The sequence below is a fragment of the Nicotiana attenuata genome, chromosome 11, assembly GCF_001879085.1.
Source record: "Nicotiana attenuata strain UT chromosome 11, NIATTr2, whole genome shotgun sequence".
In the NCBI taxonomy this organism is placed as follows: Eukaryota; Viridiplantae; Streptophyta; class Magnoliopsida; order Solanales; family Solanaceae; genus Nicotiana; species Nicotiana attenuata.
In genome coordinates, this window is record NC_031999.1 from 629,991 (window position 1) to 644,746 (window position 14,756).

Sequence of the window (14,756 nt, forward strand, 5' to 3'; positions counted from 1 at the left end):
ATCTAGTGAGAGATGTGATGCAATCCCTTTAGTGATGGTATTTCCCCCTCACGAGGAGAATGTTCCTGCCACCATCGAGGATGCAAGCTTCCCATCCGTGGAGGAGATAGTTCCCGCAACCCTGAGTCCCGATCTGATTTATCCAAAGTACTAAACACTGACCCTGGAGCTTTTCGGTCAGTGATGACGGAGAAGGAACTAGGAGAGTTTTAGGCTAAGTTTGGCCTACCCAATCGCGTTGAATTAATCCCGGCTGGGTGGGATACGGTGCAGGCCCACCATCCTGGGTACTGCACCTTCTACGCCTACCCTTTCCAAGTCAGCTACACTCTCCCTCTCCTTCCGCTGGCAGAGGAATTCTGTCGTTATTACGGTGTTTGCCCAGCTCAGATCGCGCCATACGTTTATAAGCTTATAAGGATGCTAACTAAATTTGCCGAGCTGGCCGAGGTCGAACTAACTTTTCGGCATTTAATGCATATGTTTGCCCCTAGCTTTTATTGGGGGAAGATACTGAATCATCGCCATCGAGGAGGCAAGTGCTTGGTGGTGAAGATGGATGAAAAAGCCAACCGCCAATTTTGGTTCAACTTCTTCTTCGTAAAAAATGAGGACGTGGTGGCCAAAGCCGATGGTTTTCCTAAGGCTTGGAATTGTACTCGTAAGAACCTAATTTTCTTGTTTGTAGGTATCTAATTTTCCTCCCGTGTTTGGTCGTGGGTTTTGACCCCTTGTCCTTTTCTCGTGCAGCTAAAATCTCGCCTCCCCCTTTGGTCGAAGACATTTCTAACTGGGTAGGTCGGCTCCTCCCTCAAATCGTGGGGATACGTGAGTGGTCAGGTTTCTTCAATAGGTTTGGTCTTTCTCTCCCTTCGACTGGTAAGTTCCTCTTCACAGGTGTCTTAGTTATTTTTCTTTTTGTTTACCTTTGCTGACCTTTCCATTTCCATGTGTTTTTGCCAACTTCGGCTAGGGGGTCTTCGAAGAGGTCAAAAGCTCCCGCACCCTCGTTCTGAAAAAGAAAAGATGTTACGTCCTTGGCTTCCACCACTTTTTTGAGTGCATCTGCTTCTGTTCATGCCCCTGTCCCTTCTTCAATTGCGACTGCTTCTGCTCATACGCCGGTGCCTCCTATTGCTGCATATGAACCCGCTCCTTCCTTGGCCGTGGGGATTTCGGCTGCGGAAACCTCAGCCTCTCCATTATATCGTCTTATAGATGAGGACGATGAGCCTTTGCCTGGCAAGGGAGATTTGATGCCTCGTTAGAGGAGGTCCGTGAACGTCGTGGGGGAGAGGTCGGCGGCCATCGATATGGGAGACTGCGACTTTATCCTTCATAAGACGGGCACAATGCACATCGCGGAGATCCCAGAGGCTAGTCCCGAGACCATTTGTTTAGAGGATAAGGACATAAGACCTGAGGGGACTACAGCTGAAAGCATCATGGACTGTGATGGCCCTATTTTTCCAAGACGCGAAGAGGCCTCATCTTTCGGTGTTGCGGCAGACGTACTTCCTTCAACTGATGACAGAAGCAAGGTTGTTGCTGAGGAAGATGTTGGATCTGATTCCGACATGGATGTAGATGAGATAAGGATGATCGGCGAGGGGCTTACTCAGCTGGAAGAGAGGTTAGAGGGGGATTCGAGGACCATTATGATCCCGATGGACCGTAATCTCCTCGTGAATACCGAGCAGATTATCCCTTCCCTTGTCCCTCTTAGTTACGAAGTTGAGGGTACGACCCTCAAGGATATGAATGAAAGCAACCTGTCGAGTAACATTGCCGGCCTCGCCCTTCGGGTAAGTACATCCGTTGTTAGTTGTTTTCCTTTGGTTTTGTTCTTTCACAATCTAACTTCTTTTGTTCGTTATGTAGACGGTCGTCTTAGAAATTGAGAGTGCTCGTAGGGAGCAGTGGCGAAAAGGCATCTATGTGAAGTTGAAAGATAAGTATTTCAGAGTTCTTGAGAAGTACCTCAGCTTTGTTAGGGTGGTAATGTGCACCGGCTGAGGGAGGATTTGAAGGCTAGGGATGAGGAGCTGGTGCAGATGGTGGGGAAGTGCAGCGTCCTAGAGGGGACATTGAGGAGCGAGGAGGAGGAGCTTCAGCTCAGCAAGGGGGTCGAAGCTCAGTGCAGCAATATCCAAGCTCAGGTGGTTTCGCTGCTTGCCCATCTTGAGGAGGGTCAATTTAGGGTGGAGGCTTTAAGTGGCAAGGTCGCCAAGAAGGCAGAGGATCTAGAGAAGGCGGAGTCCGCTCGGTCAGAGGCTTTAAGGAAGGAGGAGTCTCTTGAGGTGGTGATTCTGACTTTCCGTTCCGAGCGAGAGAATGATTTAGCAACGGTGAAGCTTAAAGAAGATCGCCTTGTTGAGAGGTTTAGAGAGTTGGAGAAGGAGACTTCTGGCCTCCACGGTCGAGTTGTTGCTTTGGAGGCTTAGAAGGCCCAATTATTGGCACAACCGTCTTCCTCACGTGCTTCAGATTTTCCCAACGTTCCTCGGGATTTATATGAGGGGTGGATTCACGCCGAGGCCCAATTAGATGTCTTTCGAGACTTGCGTACGGCGGGTCCATTTCTGAGGCTGCCCTCGAAGGCATTCGTGTTAAGGCTCATGAAGCTCGAGTCGCTTGTGGGTATAATCCTGCTACGCCTGAGGCTGGTGTATACCGGCTCAAGGAGAATGCCTGGTATGATGCCGCTTATCCTGAGGGCAAAGGTGGCGAGAGCAAGGGTGCTGATGGTCAGGGTGGCGACGCTGTTGAGGGCCAAGTTGGCAAGGACGTTGAAGGCCGTAACGGTGGTGGCCAATAGTTTTCTCTTTTGTTATATATATATATATATATATATATATATATATATATATATATATATATATATATTGTTGGCGTCTTCACGAGCCTATTGTAAACCATTTTTAAGTATATGAAATATTGGAATTGTTCCTTGCCTCTTCTTCTCTTCGTGTGGTTTATCTTCTGTACTTGTGTATATATTTGTTTCTTTGTTGGGGTGTGGCCGAGGGTCGATAGGTGTTTGTTCGAGCAAGGTCGAACATAACCTTTTGTTAGATCGCGGTCGAGGGCCGATGGGTGTTTGTTCAAGCGAGGTCGAACATAACCTTTATTAAATTGCAGCCGAGGGCCGGTAGGTGTTTGTTTGAGCGAGGTCAAACGTAGCCCTTCATTGAATTGCAGTCGAGGGCCGGTAGGTGTTTGTCGAGCGAGGTCAAACACAACCTTTTGTTGAGCCACGACCGAGGGCTAGTAGGTGTTTGTTCGAGCAAGGTTGGACATAACCTTTCATTAAATTGTGGTCGAGGGTCGGTAGGTGTTTGTTCGAGCGAGGTCGAACATAACCCTTCATTAAATATCATCTAAATGCCGGTAGGTGTTTGTTCGAGCGAATGTAACCTTTTATTAAGTCGCGACCGAGGGCCGCTAGGTATTTGTTCGAGCAGGTTTGAATGTAACCTTAATGCGAGAAAGATCTGATAAGCGTAAAGTTTATTGCTTTGACATTTTTGCTTTGGTTACCTACTTGGAGAAAGTTACAGATTCTTGGGTGTTGGCTAGCATTCCAGTCCTAGTTCCGGTCTATCTAGTCCCTTTATTGGTCGATTTGGAGAGTATTGAGAGGTCGAGCAATGAAATAGTAACCACGACCCTGCCTTCACGCACTTCGACTCGAAGAGTTCCCTTCACCGCCTCGTTAAAAACCTCCTTGAGAAAACCCAAATGGGACAAAACTCAAGTGAAGGAAAAAAGAGTACGGCTTGGGGGACGCTTTTTCTCTTAGAAGTTGAAGTATTTGGGGTGGCTGATATTCCAATTGTTTGGTAGTAGCTTTTCTTCCATTGTCTCTAGTTGGAATGAACCTTTGTTTTCTTTGGTGGTGATTTTATACGGACCACCCCAATTTGTTCCCAGCTTGCCTTCCTTGGGATCTTTGCCTGCTTGAGTTTTAGCTTTCGGTACATAGTCCCCGACTTTGAGTGGCCTGACTTTTGCTTTTTCTTGTAGTAACGTTCTGCTTGTTGCTTTTGTGCGACCATTCTTATGTAGGCCATATTTCTTCGTTCGTCGACTTCATCGAGTTTCTGCCTTCTGCACTCGTTGTTACTCGTGCCGCTTTCACGAGAGTACCTTAGGCTGGGTTCTCTTACCTCGACTACTATTACTACATTGGTCCCGTAGATCAGAGAGTAGGGCGTCTCTCCTATGCTCATTTTTGGAGTTGTTCGGTAGGCCCATAATACTTCTGGTAGTATTTTCGGCCACAGTCCCTTGGCGTCTTTGAGCTTTTTCTTCATAATATTTAGTATTGAATTATTGGAGGACTCTACCTGCCCGTTACCCGCGGGGTGATTTGGGGTTGAGAGTATCCTCTTGATATTCCATTTCTCGAAGAATTCGGCGTCTTTCTTTCCTGTGAACTGGGGTTCGTTGTCACAACTGATTTCTTTGGGTAGGCCGAAATGGCAGATGATGTTTCTCCATATAAAGGTGATTACCTCTTGTTCCCATATTTGGGCGAATGCTCCTATTTCCACCGACTTAGAGAAATAGTCAATTAAAACTAAAGGAATCGTACATTACCTCGCCCCGCTGGGAGGGGGCCCACGAAGTCCATTCCCCATTTGATAAATGGCCAAGGTGAGGTGACCAAGTGGAGATGTTTGCCTGCTTGGTGAATCATTGGAGCGTACTTTTCTCACTACTCGCATCTCCTCACAAAGTCTGCGACATCCTTTTTCATGGTGGGCCAGTAATATACCGCCCGTATGAGGCATCTTACCAGTGCTCGATTGCCGAAGTAAGCCTCGCAATGGATTTCGTGGACTTCTTCGAGGACGCGCTGAGTTTTGTTTTGGCCCAAGCACTTTGCTAAAGAGCCGTCGTAAGTCCTCTTTTATAGGTCGATGTGGAGGACACTGTATCTCGCCAGGAAGTGTGCCGTCTTGCATGCGCTAGTCCCAAGTTAAGTTTATGGTTCTTACCTCGACTTGGTCTAGTGACGAGTTGAGGAGATGGACCACGTTTTTGTCTCCGTCCATGATGCTTTTGGTAGTTGCGGCTAGTTTGGCGAGGCCATCTGCCTCGTCATTCTGTGCTCGCGGGATTTGGTCGAGCTGGCATTCGTCAAACTCAGGCAATAACTTGCAGATTTCAGTGTGGTATTTTTGCAATCTTTGCACTTTGATTTGTAAAGTCCCTGTGGCTTGGTTGAGTAAGAGCTGGAAATCACAACACAGTTGCAACCGTTTCGCTCTGTATTGGAGTGCTAACCTTAAACGTGCAATTACGGCCTCGTACTCGGCCTCATTGTTAATCATATTCGGTCACCTTATAGATTGACGAATCACTTCGCCTGTCAGAACCTCGTGTACGAGTCCCAGTCCGGACCCTGATGCGTTGAATGCGCCATCGGTGTATAGGACCTATTGGTCTCGTGTTTGGAGGAAGTCTCAGCCTCCCTTTCGACTTCAGGCATTATTTTTTCGCTGAAGTCGGCGAGAACTTGTGACTTTATCGCCGTTTGTGGCTAGTATATGATATCGTGCTCACTCAGCTCAATGGACCATTTGGCCAGTCTTCCCGATAGCTCAGGTTTATGCAAAATGCTCCTCAGAGGTAAAGTTGTGACGACCGAGATGGGGTGACATTGGAAATATTGTCTAAGCATTCGTGAAGCTATGACCAAGGTCAAAGCCAACTTTTCGAGGTACGGGTACCTCGTCTCAGCGTCGACAAGTGTTTTACTAATATAATAAACGGAAAAGGGTCAAAACTACCGCTATCGTTTGCTAAATAGTTTACAAATACCCTCCATCCATCTATCCGTCCAAAAAAACACACGACGTTATTTTTATATCTAAAAGTACCCCTCCTTTTAACGGCGCAGCACGTGGGCCCCACTTCTAATGTGTTGTCATCTTTTTATTGGGCCATGTGGCTCTGTTCAGAATCCAAATATTCACCCCATTAACCAAACCCGCCCAATTATTTTCCTGACCCATTACTTTCTCTTTTTCGTAATCTCTCCCCACCTTCTCATCATTCTCACTCCAACACCCCCCACCCCTACCCCCAACAAAAAAAACCAAACACAACAAATTCAAAGGTGCATACTTTTCCAATAAATCAAACAATCTAAAACCAACCCATCATCTTCCTCAAAAACTTCACCTCAAACTCCTCCTCTTCCGATCACAAATCCAAAAACCCAAAATCAAAGAAAAAATGATGCACATGACCTTTTATTGGGTAACAAAGTGACCCTTTTGTTTGATTTTTGGAGAACTGATTCTTGGTCAAGCTATGCCCTCGCTTTACTCGCTTGTTCCATCGTCTCCATTTTTTATCAGTATATGAAAGATCGTCGTCAGCGATTCAAGATTCTCTCTTCAAAATCCAAGAAAAACTATCCTCCGTCGTCGTCCAACGCCGCCGTGAATACCCCTCTTCTTTACTCTTTTCCGATTGTCGGCGTTGTGTGGAATTCGGCGAGATTTGCAATGGCGATTCTATTTGGGATTAATTCGGCAATTGGGTATATGCTTATGTTGGCTATTATGTCGTTTAACGGCGGCATTTTTGTTGCCGTCGTTTTGGGTCTGTCGATCGGATATTTGCTTTTTAGGACCGGTGAAGAAGATGTTGTGGTCGTTGATAATCCATGTGCCTGTGCTTGAATTTTTTTGAATATTAATGTTACTTGTAATGAGTTTGGTTCTTGTTTTACCCATAGAAATTATATGGAAAAATGATAATGAAGATGTTTTTTTTGGAAGATGGCGCGGGTCAAATAGATGGCGGGTCAAACAAATAGGATGGGTATATTATACCCATATGTATGAAGTGAAATTAGGAGCCACGTGGCCCAATAAAATGTTACCAACGCATTAAAAGTGGGGCCCACGTCTGCTGCCGTTAAAAGGAGAGGTAATTTTAGGTATATAAATAACGTTGTGTGCTTTTTCGGACGAATAGATGGACGGAGGGTATTTGTAAACCATTTAGTAAACAATAGGGATAGTTTAGGCCCTTTTCCGTATAATAAATGGGAGATTGCGTACCTTTGTTTTCGTGGATCAAGACTGCGCTACAGCTACCTCGGATATGTCTAGATAGATGAGGAGTTGCTCCCCGATTTAGGTTCCGAGAGCAGGGGGTGATGATAGGTATGCCTTCAGTTCTCACAGGTTCTGAATGCACTCAGATGTCCATTCGAGGTCGTTGTCCTTCTTGAGTACGCCAAAAATTTTGTAGCATTTATCCGACGACTGCAAAATGAACCTTGATAGGGCGGCGGTACGACCAGTCAACCTTTGGACTTGCTTTTTGGTGGTTAAAAGTTCTGGTATCCCCTAGATAGCTTTAATTTGGTCGGGGTTGACCTTGATCCCTTGCTGCGACACCCGAAAACCCAAGAAATTTCCCGAGGCTACGCCGAACGCCCATTTTTTCGGGTTCAGGTTTATTCCATATCGTCAGAGTATGTCGAAAGTTTCTTTCAAATGATCGATGTGATCCTCTGCCCTTTTGGATTAGACAAGCATGTATTCTATGTATACCTCCATGGTTTTATCGATCTGGTCTTTGAAAATCCTCGTTACTAATCTTTGATAAGTAGCCCTCACGTTCTTTAGCCCAAACGGCATGACCCTATAGCCATATGTTCCTTGGTGGGCGATGAACGTGGTCTTTTCCTAATCTTCTTCTTCCATTAGGATCTGGTTATAACCCGAGTAAGTATCCAAGAAACTTAATAATTCATGCCCGGCCATTGCGTCGATGAGTTGGTCGGTATGAGGTAATGTGAACGAATCCTTCGGACATTCTTTGTTCAGATCTGTGAAGTCCACGCACATCCGCCATTTCCCATTCTTCTTTTTAGCCATTACTACGTTGGAGATCCACTTGGGGGTACTTTGGCTCCCTGATGGAGCTGTTTTCTAACTATTTTCCACCTCCTTGTGCATTGCATCGTTAATTGCGAAGTTGAATTTCCGCCTGACCTGTCTCACTGGGGAGTGGAATGGGTCGACGTTTAATTTGTACCTGCAAAATTCTTTTGGGATGCCCGGCATATCTCCATAGCTGAAAGCAAAAAAATCTGTATCAGCTGTTAAGAATTGAATGAATTTACCTGGTCTAATAGTTTGAAACCTATATAGGCCTTCTTGATATGGACGTTGAGATCCAATTGAATGGGGTCGAGGTCTTCTACGGTCGATCCTGCAACTTCGACCATGTCGGGGTCTTTGATATCGTCCCCAGTCTCATTGTGCTTTGACCTCGACCCTGCTGATTGCTATGCCTATTTATATTTGTCCTTTCTTTGTTGGGTTACCGTGTTGTATAAGGCGATTTGGTAGCATTCCTGGGATATGCGTTGTTCTCCGCCTATACTGAATATTCCCTATGGAGTTGGGAATCTAATTACTTGGTATAAGCTGGAGGGGACGACATTCATGGGATGATTCATGGTCGTCCCACAATGGCATTGTACGCAGTGTCTCGGTCCATGATATGGAACGTTGTCTACAGAGTTATGCCGACATCCAAAACGGGGAGTGTAATTTCCCCGGATGTCCGTTCAACTGCATTGTTAAAACCAGTTAGCGTGATGCAGCGCGACACTATCTTATCTTTGAGTTTCATTTGGGTTAGTACTCGGGGATGGATAATGCACATGCCTCTCCCGTCATCTACCATAATACGTTTAACATCGGTATCTAAAATTTGTAAAGTAATAACGAGGGCGTCTTTATGAGGAAAAGTCAAACCGTCGGCTTCCGACTTATCAAAGATGATACTTTCTTCGAGTTCATTATACCATTTGTGGGTGACAGATCGCTTGGGTTTGTGCGTAGTGGTGAACTTCACGCTGTCGATAGAGGCATCATCACCGCTGCGATAATCATGATGATGGTACGAGCTGGTGAGGGCAGCTTTGGCGGTCCTTGGAGTTTGTGTTCTTTAGGGAAATTGGTTCTTCCCCTGTCGCTTGGCAGCTCTTTGAGGTGCCCTTGTTGCAACATGTTTACGACTTCTTGTCTGAGGGCAATGAAATCTTCAATTTTATGCTCTCGTTCCATGTGGAACGCACAGAGGGCATGGGATTTTTTGGTGTTCGGGTCCGATCTCATCTTCGGCGGCCACTTCACCTTTGGTCCAAGCTTCTCCAAAGCATAGACTATCTATATAGGTGACACACAAAAATTGGAGAAGATAATAAGGGATGCATACCTCTTTTGTTCCGATGAGTTCCCGTCCTTGGTTTGGACGGGCGTTCTTCGTAGCGGGAGGAGGGTGCAACGGCCATCGTAATATATGGTTGATGCCGCTCCCTGTTAGGTCGCAAAATTGGATGATCTTTTATGGCGCTGTCTTTTCAATATTTCGTAGATCAGCTTGTATCGAGGTTAGTTGGTGAGTTGGCCCATTGAGGTCGTCCTCATCTGCTCGGACCTCGGCACAATAAGCATTGTGGATTTCGTCCCAAGTGGTTGGGGGATATTTCATCAACCGACTCAACAGTTTTCTAGTTGCTCTTGAACCATCTCTACTCAGCCCGTTGGGAAAGGCTGTGACCGCCATCGCTTCAGATACATTTGGCAGTCGTCCTTACTCAGTTGAACAGGGCGAGGAATTCCCTCAGCCCCTCTCCTAATGACTGCCTAACAGCAGATATGTCGTTTACTCTCGCCTCGGTCTTCTTGGCTCCGGCATGGGCAATTACGAACTTATCGGCCATTTCTTCGAAAGTTTCCATGGAGGGGCTGGTAGCTGTAAATACCATTTTCATGCCCCCTTCCCCCTCCCCCGTGAGGGTTTCGCCGAACTTTTTCAGCAAAATAGAGGATACTTGTTCCTTGGTGAGGTCGTTGCCTTTCACGACGGTGACACAGTGAGTCACACGGTCTTCGGGATCGGTCGTTCCGTCATATATCCTGAGGTAGGGCGGCATTTTGAAGGTTTTTGGTATGGCATGTGGGGCTGCGTCGTCGTTGTATAGCGTCCCTCTTCGGTAGCAGCTTAGGGGCGCCCGATATCTTGTCAACTCGCTCTTAGTGCTCTTTCATCTGTTCTCGGAGTGCCTTATTTTTATTCTCCATTTCTTCCATCCTTTTTAGAATGGAGGCGAGGGCGTTGTCACCTGCACTATCAATAACATTGTGAGTTATACCTGTTGGGCGGAGGAGTCGGTTGCACTGCTCGTCTGTTTGTTGTATCGTGCACGTCCTTGTGATTTTTGCAGCCGTGCCTGGAGCAGGTTTGTTGAGGACGCTTGTTAGCGTGTCAGTTAGCCACGCCTCGAGGATTTTTTTCACAACTGGGGGCGTCCATTGGTCTACAAACGTGGAGGTCCCTTTACCACGGGGTTTTGTTATGCTTTAGTGTGGGTGCGGTGACCCCTCTTGCCTAGGGGACGCACTGGGGGTCGTGTCCTCACCTGCCGTTTCACAACTTTCATTGATCACATTCATGAGGTTGATTGGGAAATCACTTGCTATTCTTGTCCTTTCTTCTTGGTTACCTGCCATGTAGGGTTTTGTATACACAAAGAAAGGAGATCTTGGATTTTTTAACATTAGTGACCTGTGTCAATTGTAGATCTAGAGGAAACCAAAATTTTAACTAAGAAATTCCCTTAGACGGCGCCAAATTATTTGACCGAAAAATATAAATCTTGGTTGGAATAATTAAATTTATGTGAATAAGGGTTAATCTTATCTAACGATAATATCCTTAGATGGATTTCTTAAAGAAGCGATAAATTGCGTGGATCAGGACGAACAGTGGGAGTATTATGCAATAAATGTTCGGGAAATCGTGAGCAATAATATAGTATTCAATGATAATAAATAACAATAAATGGCATTTACGTAAACAAAAGGAATGATTCACCCAAGAAATAATGGAATAAGTGGATGTTCCTTCTGACAATGAAGAGTGATAGGCAATCCCTTGAATATTTTAATTATTCTCGGATCTTGTGGAAAACTATAGATAAGAATCTTAGTGAAAAGGTGATGTTTGTATCTTAGCAAGTGGGATCTGATTCTCTTTCTCAAGTCAAAGTGTGTATCTTTACAAATGAATGTCACACGTCCCCTATCATGGTATCTTTTTCTATTTATATGGGACATGTTACTATGAAACCCTCACAGTACAAGTGTAGAGAATATCCACTAGAATATTCTCTTTAATATCCTATCTTGAAAACTAGCCGTTACAGTTTAGTCAACGATGCTCGACCTCCGTCTCGGCTCTTGTTGACACCTCGACTACGACTCTCGTTGACTCTTCGACTGTGGACGTCGTTGTTCCTTGGGCTATTTCAATAAACGCCAACTTGAGAGCTCCTCCCTAATACTATTTTGGACAAAATATTTTATAGACATATTTTGAACTATACAATATCAGTACCATCAACAGAAACCATAGAAATACTAACATCATCATAAGTACCAGAAAATAGATGGAAAGCAATAAGAATAACACGTAAGTAAGGCTTGATACTATGAAAAGTGGAAGAATAGTATGGACATAACAATAACCACTAGCAGTCTAGGACACAACCCTATCAGACTAGCCTCACACCCAGAACGAAGTAAACAGTGATCCACTACCTCCTAATCTACAACCCTAATGCTCGACCTCCACACCTTCCTATCAAGGGCCATTTCCTCGGAAATCTAAAGCCTCACCATGATCTGCCCGATCACCTCTCCCCAATATTTCTTTGGACGTCCTCTACCACTTCTCGTACTCACCAAAGCTAATGCTCACATCTCCTAACTGGGGCATCCGGGCTTCTCCTATGCACGTGCCCGAACCATCTGAGTCTTGCTTCCCACATCTTGTCATCCATATGAGCTACGCCCACTTTCTGCCGAGTATCTTCATTCCTAATGTTATCCATCCTAGTGTACCCACACATCCACCTCAACATCCCCACTTCTGCTACTTTCATCTTTTGGATATGTGAGTTCTTAACCGGCCAACACACTGCCCCATACAACATGGTTGGTCTAACCATCATTCTATAGAACTTACCTTTGAGCATCAGTGGCACTTTTTTGTCACATAGGACTCTAGATACTAACTTCCATTTCATCTACCTCCACCCCTATACGGTGCGCGACATCCTCATCGATCTCTCTATCCCCTTGGATAACCAACCCAAGGTACTTGAAACTACTTCTCTTGGGGATGACCTGTGATTCAAGCCTCACGTCCATACCCGCTTCCCTCGACTCGGTGCAGAACTTGCACTCTAGGTATTCTGTCTTAGTCCTGCTCAACTTGAAACCCTTAGACTCAAGGGCCAGTCTCCAAACCTCCAACCTCTCTTTAACGCCTCCTCACGTCTCATCAATCAGAACTATGTCATGAGTGAATAACATACACTATGGCACCTCCCCTTGAATATGGTGTGTCGGTGCTTCCATCACCAGGGCAAATAAAAATGCGTTGAGCACAGATCCTTGATGCAACCCCATAATAACTGGAAAAAGATCTGAGTCGCCTCCCACTGTCATAACCCGAGTCTTAGATCCATCATACATGTCCTTAATAGCCATAATGTAAGCAACCGACACACGTTTCGCCTCCATGCATCTCCAAAGAACCTCCCTAGGTACCTTGTCATACGCTTTCTGCAGGTCAATAAACACCATGTGCAGATCCTTCTTCCTATACTTACATTGTTCCACCAACCTCCTAATAAGGTGGATATCTTTCGTAGTTGAACGACCCAGCATGAACCTGAACTGGTTGTCGGATATAGACACAATCCTCCTCACCCCTGCTTCTACTACCCTCTCCCAAACTTTCATGGTATGACGTAGTAACTTGATACCCCTATAGTTGTTACAACTCTGGATATCGCCTTTGTTCTTGCACAACGGTACCACCGTACTCCACCTCCACTCATCCAACATCCTCTTCGTCCTGAAAACAACATTGAATAGCCCAGTCAGCCACTCCAAGCCTACTCTACCCATACTCCTCCAAAATTCTACCGGAATTTCATCTGGTCCGATCGCTCTACCCTTACTCATCTTACGCATAGCCCCCAAGACCTCCACAATCCTAATGCATCTACATTACCTAAAGTCTCGGTGACTCTTGGAATGCCCCAGTTCACCTAGCACAATATCCCTATCACCATCTTCATTCAGAAGGTTATGAAAGTAAGTCTGCCATCTCCTCTTAATATGTGCCTCTCCCACCAATACTCTACCGTCCTCATCTCTGATGCGCCTCACTTGGTCCAGATCCCGAGCCTTCTTCTCTTTAGCCTTGGCCAGCCGTGATAACTTCTTATCCCTGCGTTTGTCCCCCAGTTCCTCGTATAGATGACCAAATGCAGTAGTCTTAGCCTCTGTGACTGCCAACTTCGCCTCCCTTCTAGCTGCCTTATACCTCTCTTTGTTCTCTCTCATCTCCTCCTCGTCTGTGCTCCCTACTAACATCGGGTACGCCGCCTTCTTCTCTTTCACTTTACCTTGGACCACTTTATTCCACCACAGTCGTCTTTGTACCTGTTAGGGTAACCCTTCGAGACCCCTAACACCTCTTTCACCACCTCTCTTATACAGTTCGCCGTCGTCGTCCACATAGCGCTCGCGCCCCCACTACTCCTCCAGTTTCCCAAAGTTGATAACCTCCCCTCCAACTATTGAGATTTATCCTTAGTCAAGGCTCCCCACCTGATCGTTGGTCGTCCTCGTGCCGACCTCTTCTTCCTCTTTAGCATGATACCGGCGTCTATCACCAAGAGACTATGCTGCATCGCGAGGATCTCCCACGGGATAACCTTGCACTCCTTACAAAATCCTCTATCACACCTCTTGAGGAGGATGTAATCAATCTGAGTCCTCGCCACCGTACTTTGGAAAGTAACCAAATGCTTCTCCCTCTTTGGAAAACTAGAGTTTGCAATCACCAGCTCAAATGCCTTAGCAAAATCCAACAGCGAAGTGCCTCCTCCGTTCCTAACCCCAAAGGTGAAGCCGCCGTGCACCTCGCCATGGCTATCAGCAGTCGACCCAATATGACCATTAAAATCCCCTCCTATAAATAACCTCTTGGCGGGCGGGATACTACGCACAATCTCATCCCACCCTTCCAAGAAGCGCCTTTTAACCTCCTCATCCAAGCCCACCTGCGGCGCTTAAGCGCTAACTATATTTAGAGTGCACTCCCTAATCACTAGCTTAATAGTCATTAATCTATCACTCTCCCGCCTGACCTCTAGCACAGACTCTCGAAGATCGCTGCCCAGCAAAATACCCACTCCATTCTTACCATTCATAACTCCAGCGTACCACAACTTATACCCGTCTGCATCCCTCGCCCTCAAACCTACCCACCTAGTCTGCTGGACACAAGCTGTATTAACCTTCCTCCTCTGGTGAATCTTCGCCAACTTTGTAGACTTACCCATCAGTGTTCCTATGTTCCATGACCCAATTCTCAACCTAGTGGCTCCCTTGTTCCCCTTACTCCCCTTGCCTCCCGTCCCACCCCCTGAACCCTTCCCCACCCCACTCCCCACCTGAGGACATGACCTTACTCTACCATCCCAGAGCTCAGCCACAATACCTATGGCAGACTAAGGAAAATTGCTAGCCCAAAATAGGCAACGGACCAAACTAGAAGAAAATAATTTGTAACTACAGACACGCAAATATTATGATTACACTAATGTGAACTAAAAAGGCAATAATTTAACT

At 45.9% G+C, this 14,756-nt stretch overlaps 1 protein-coding gene and 1 pseudogene across 1 annotated transcript; one reads left to right on the top strand and one right to left on the bottom strand.

The window, feature by feature from the left end:
• On the top strand, positions 6,247 to 6,698 carry LOC109234943 (annotated as a pseudogene).
• LOC109234632 lies at positions 13,697 to 14,467 on the bottom strand. Its single transcript, XM_019400702.1, has 2 exons — positions 14,273 to 14,467; positions 13,697 to 14,185 (listed from the first exon to the last, which is right to left on the bottom strand). Exons 1-2 carry the CDS (start codon positions 14,465 to 14,467, stop codon positions 13,697 to 13,699), a joined length of 684 nt encoding a protein of 227 aa, XP_019256247.1.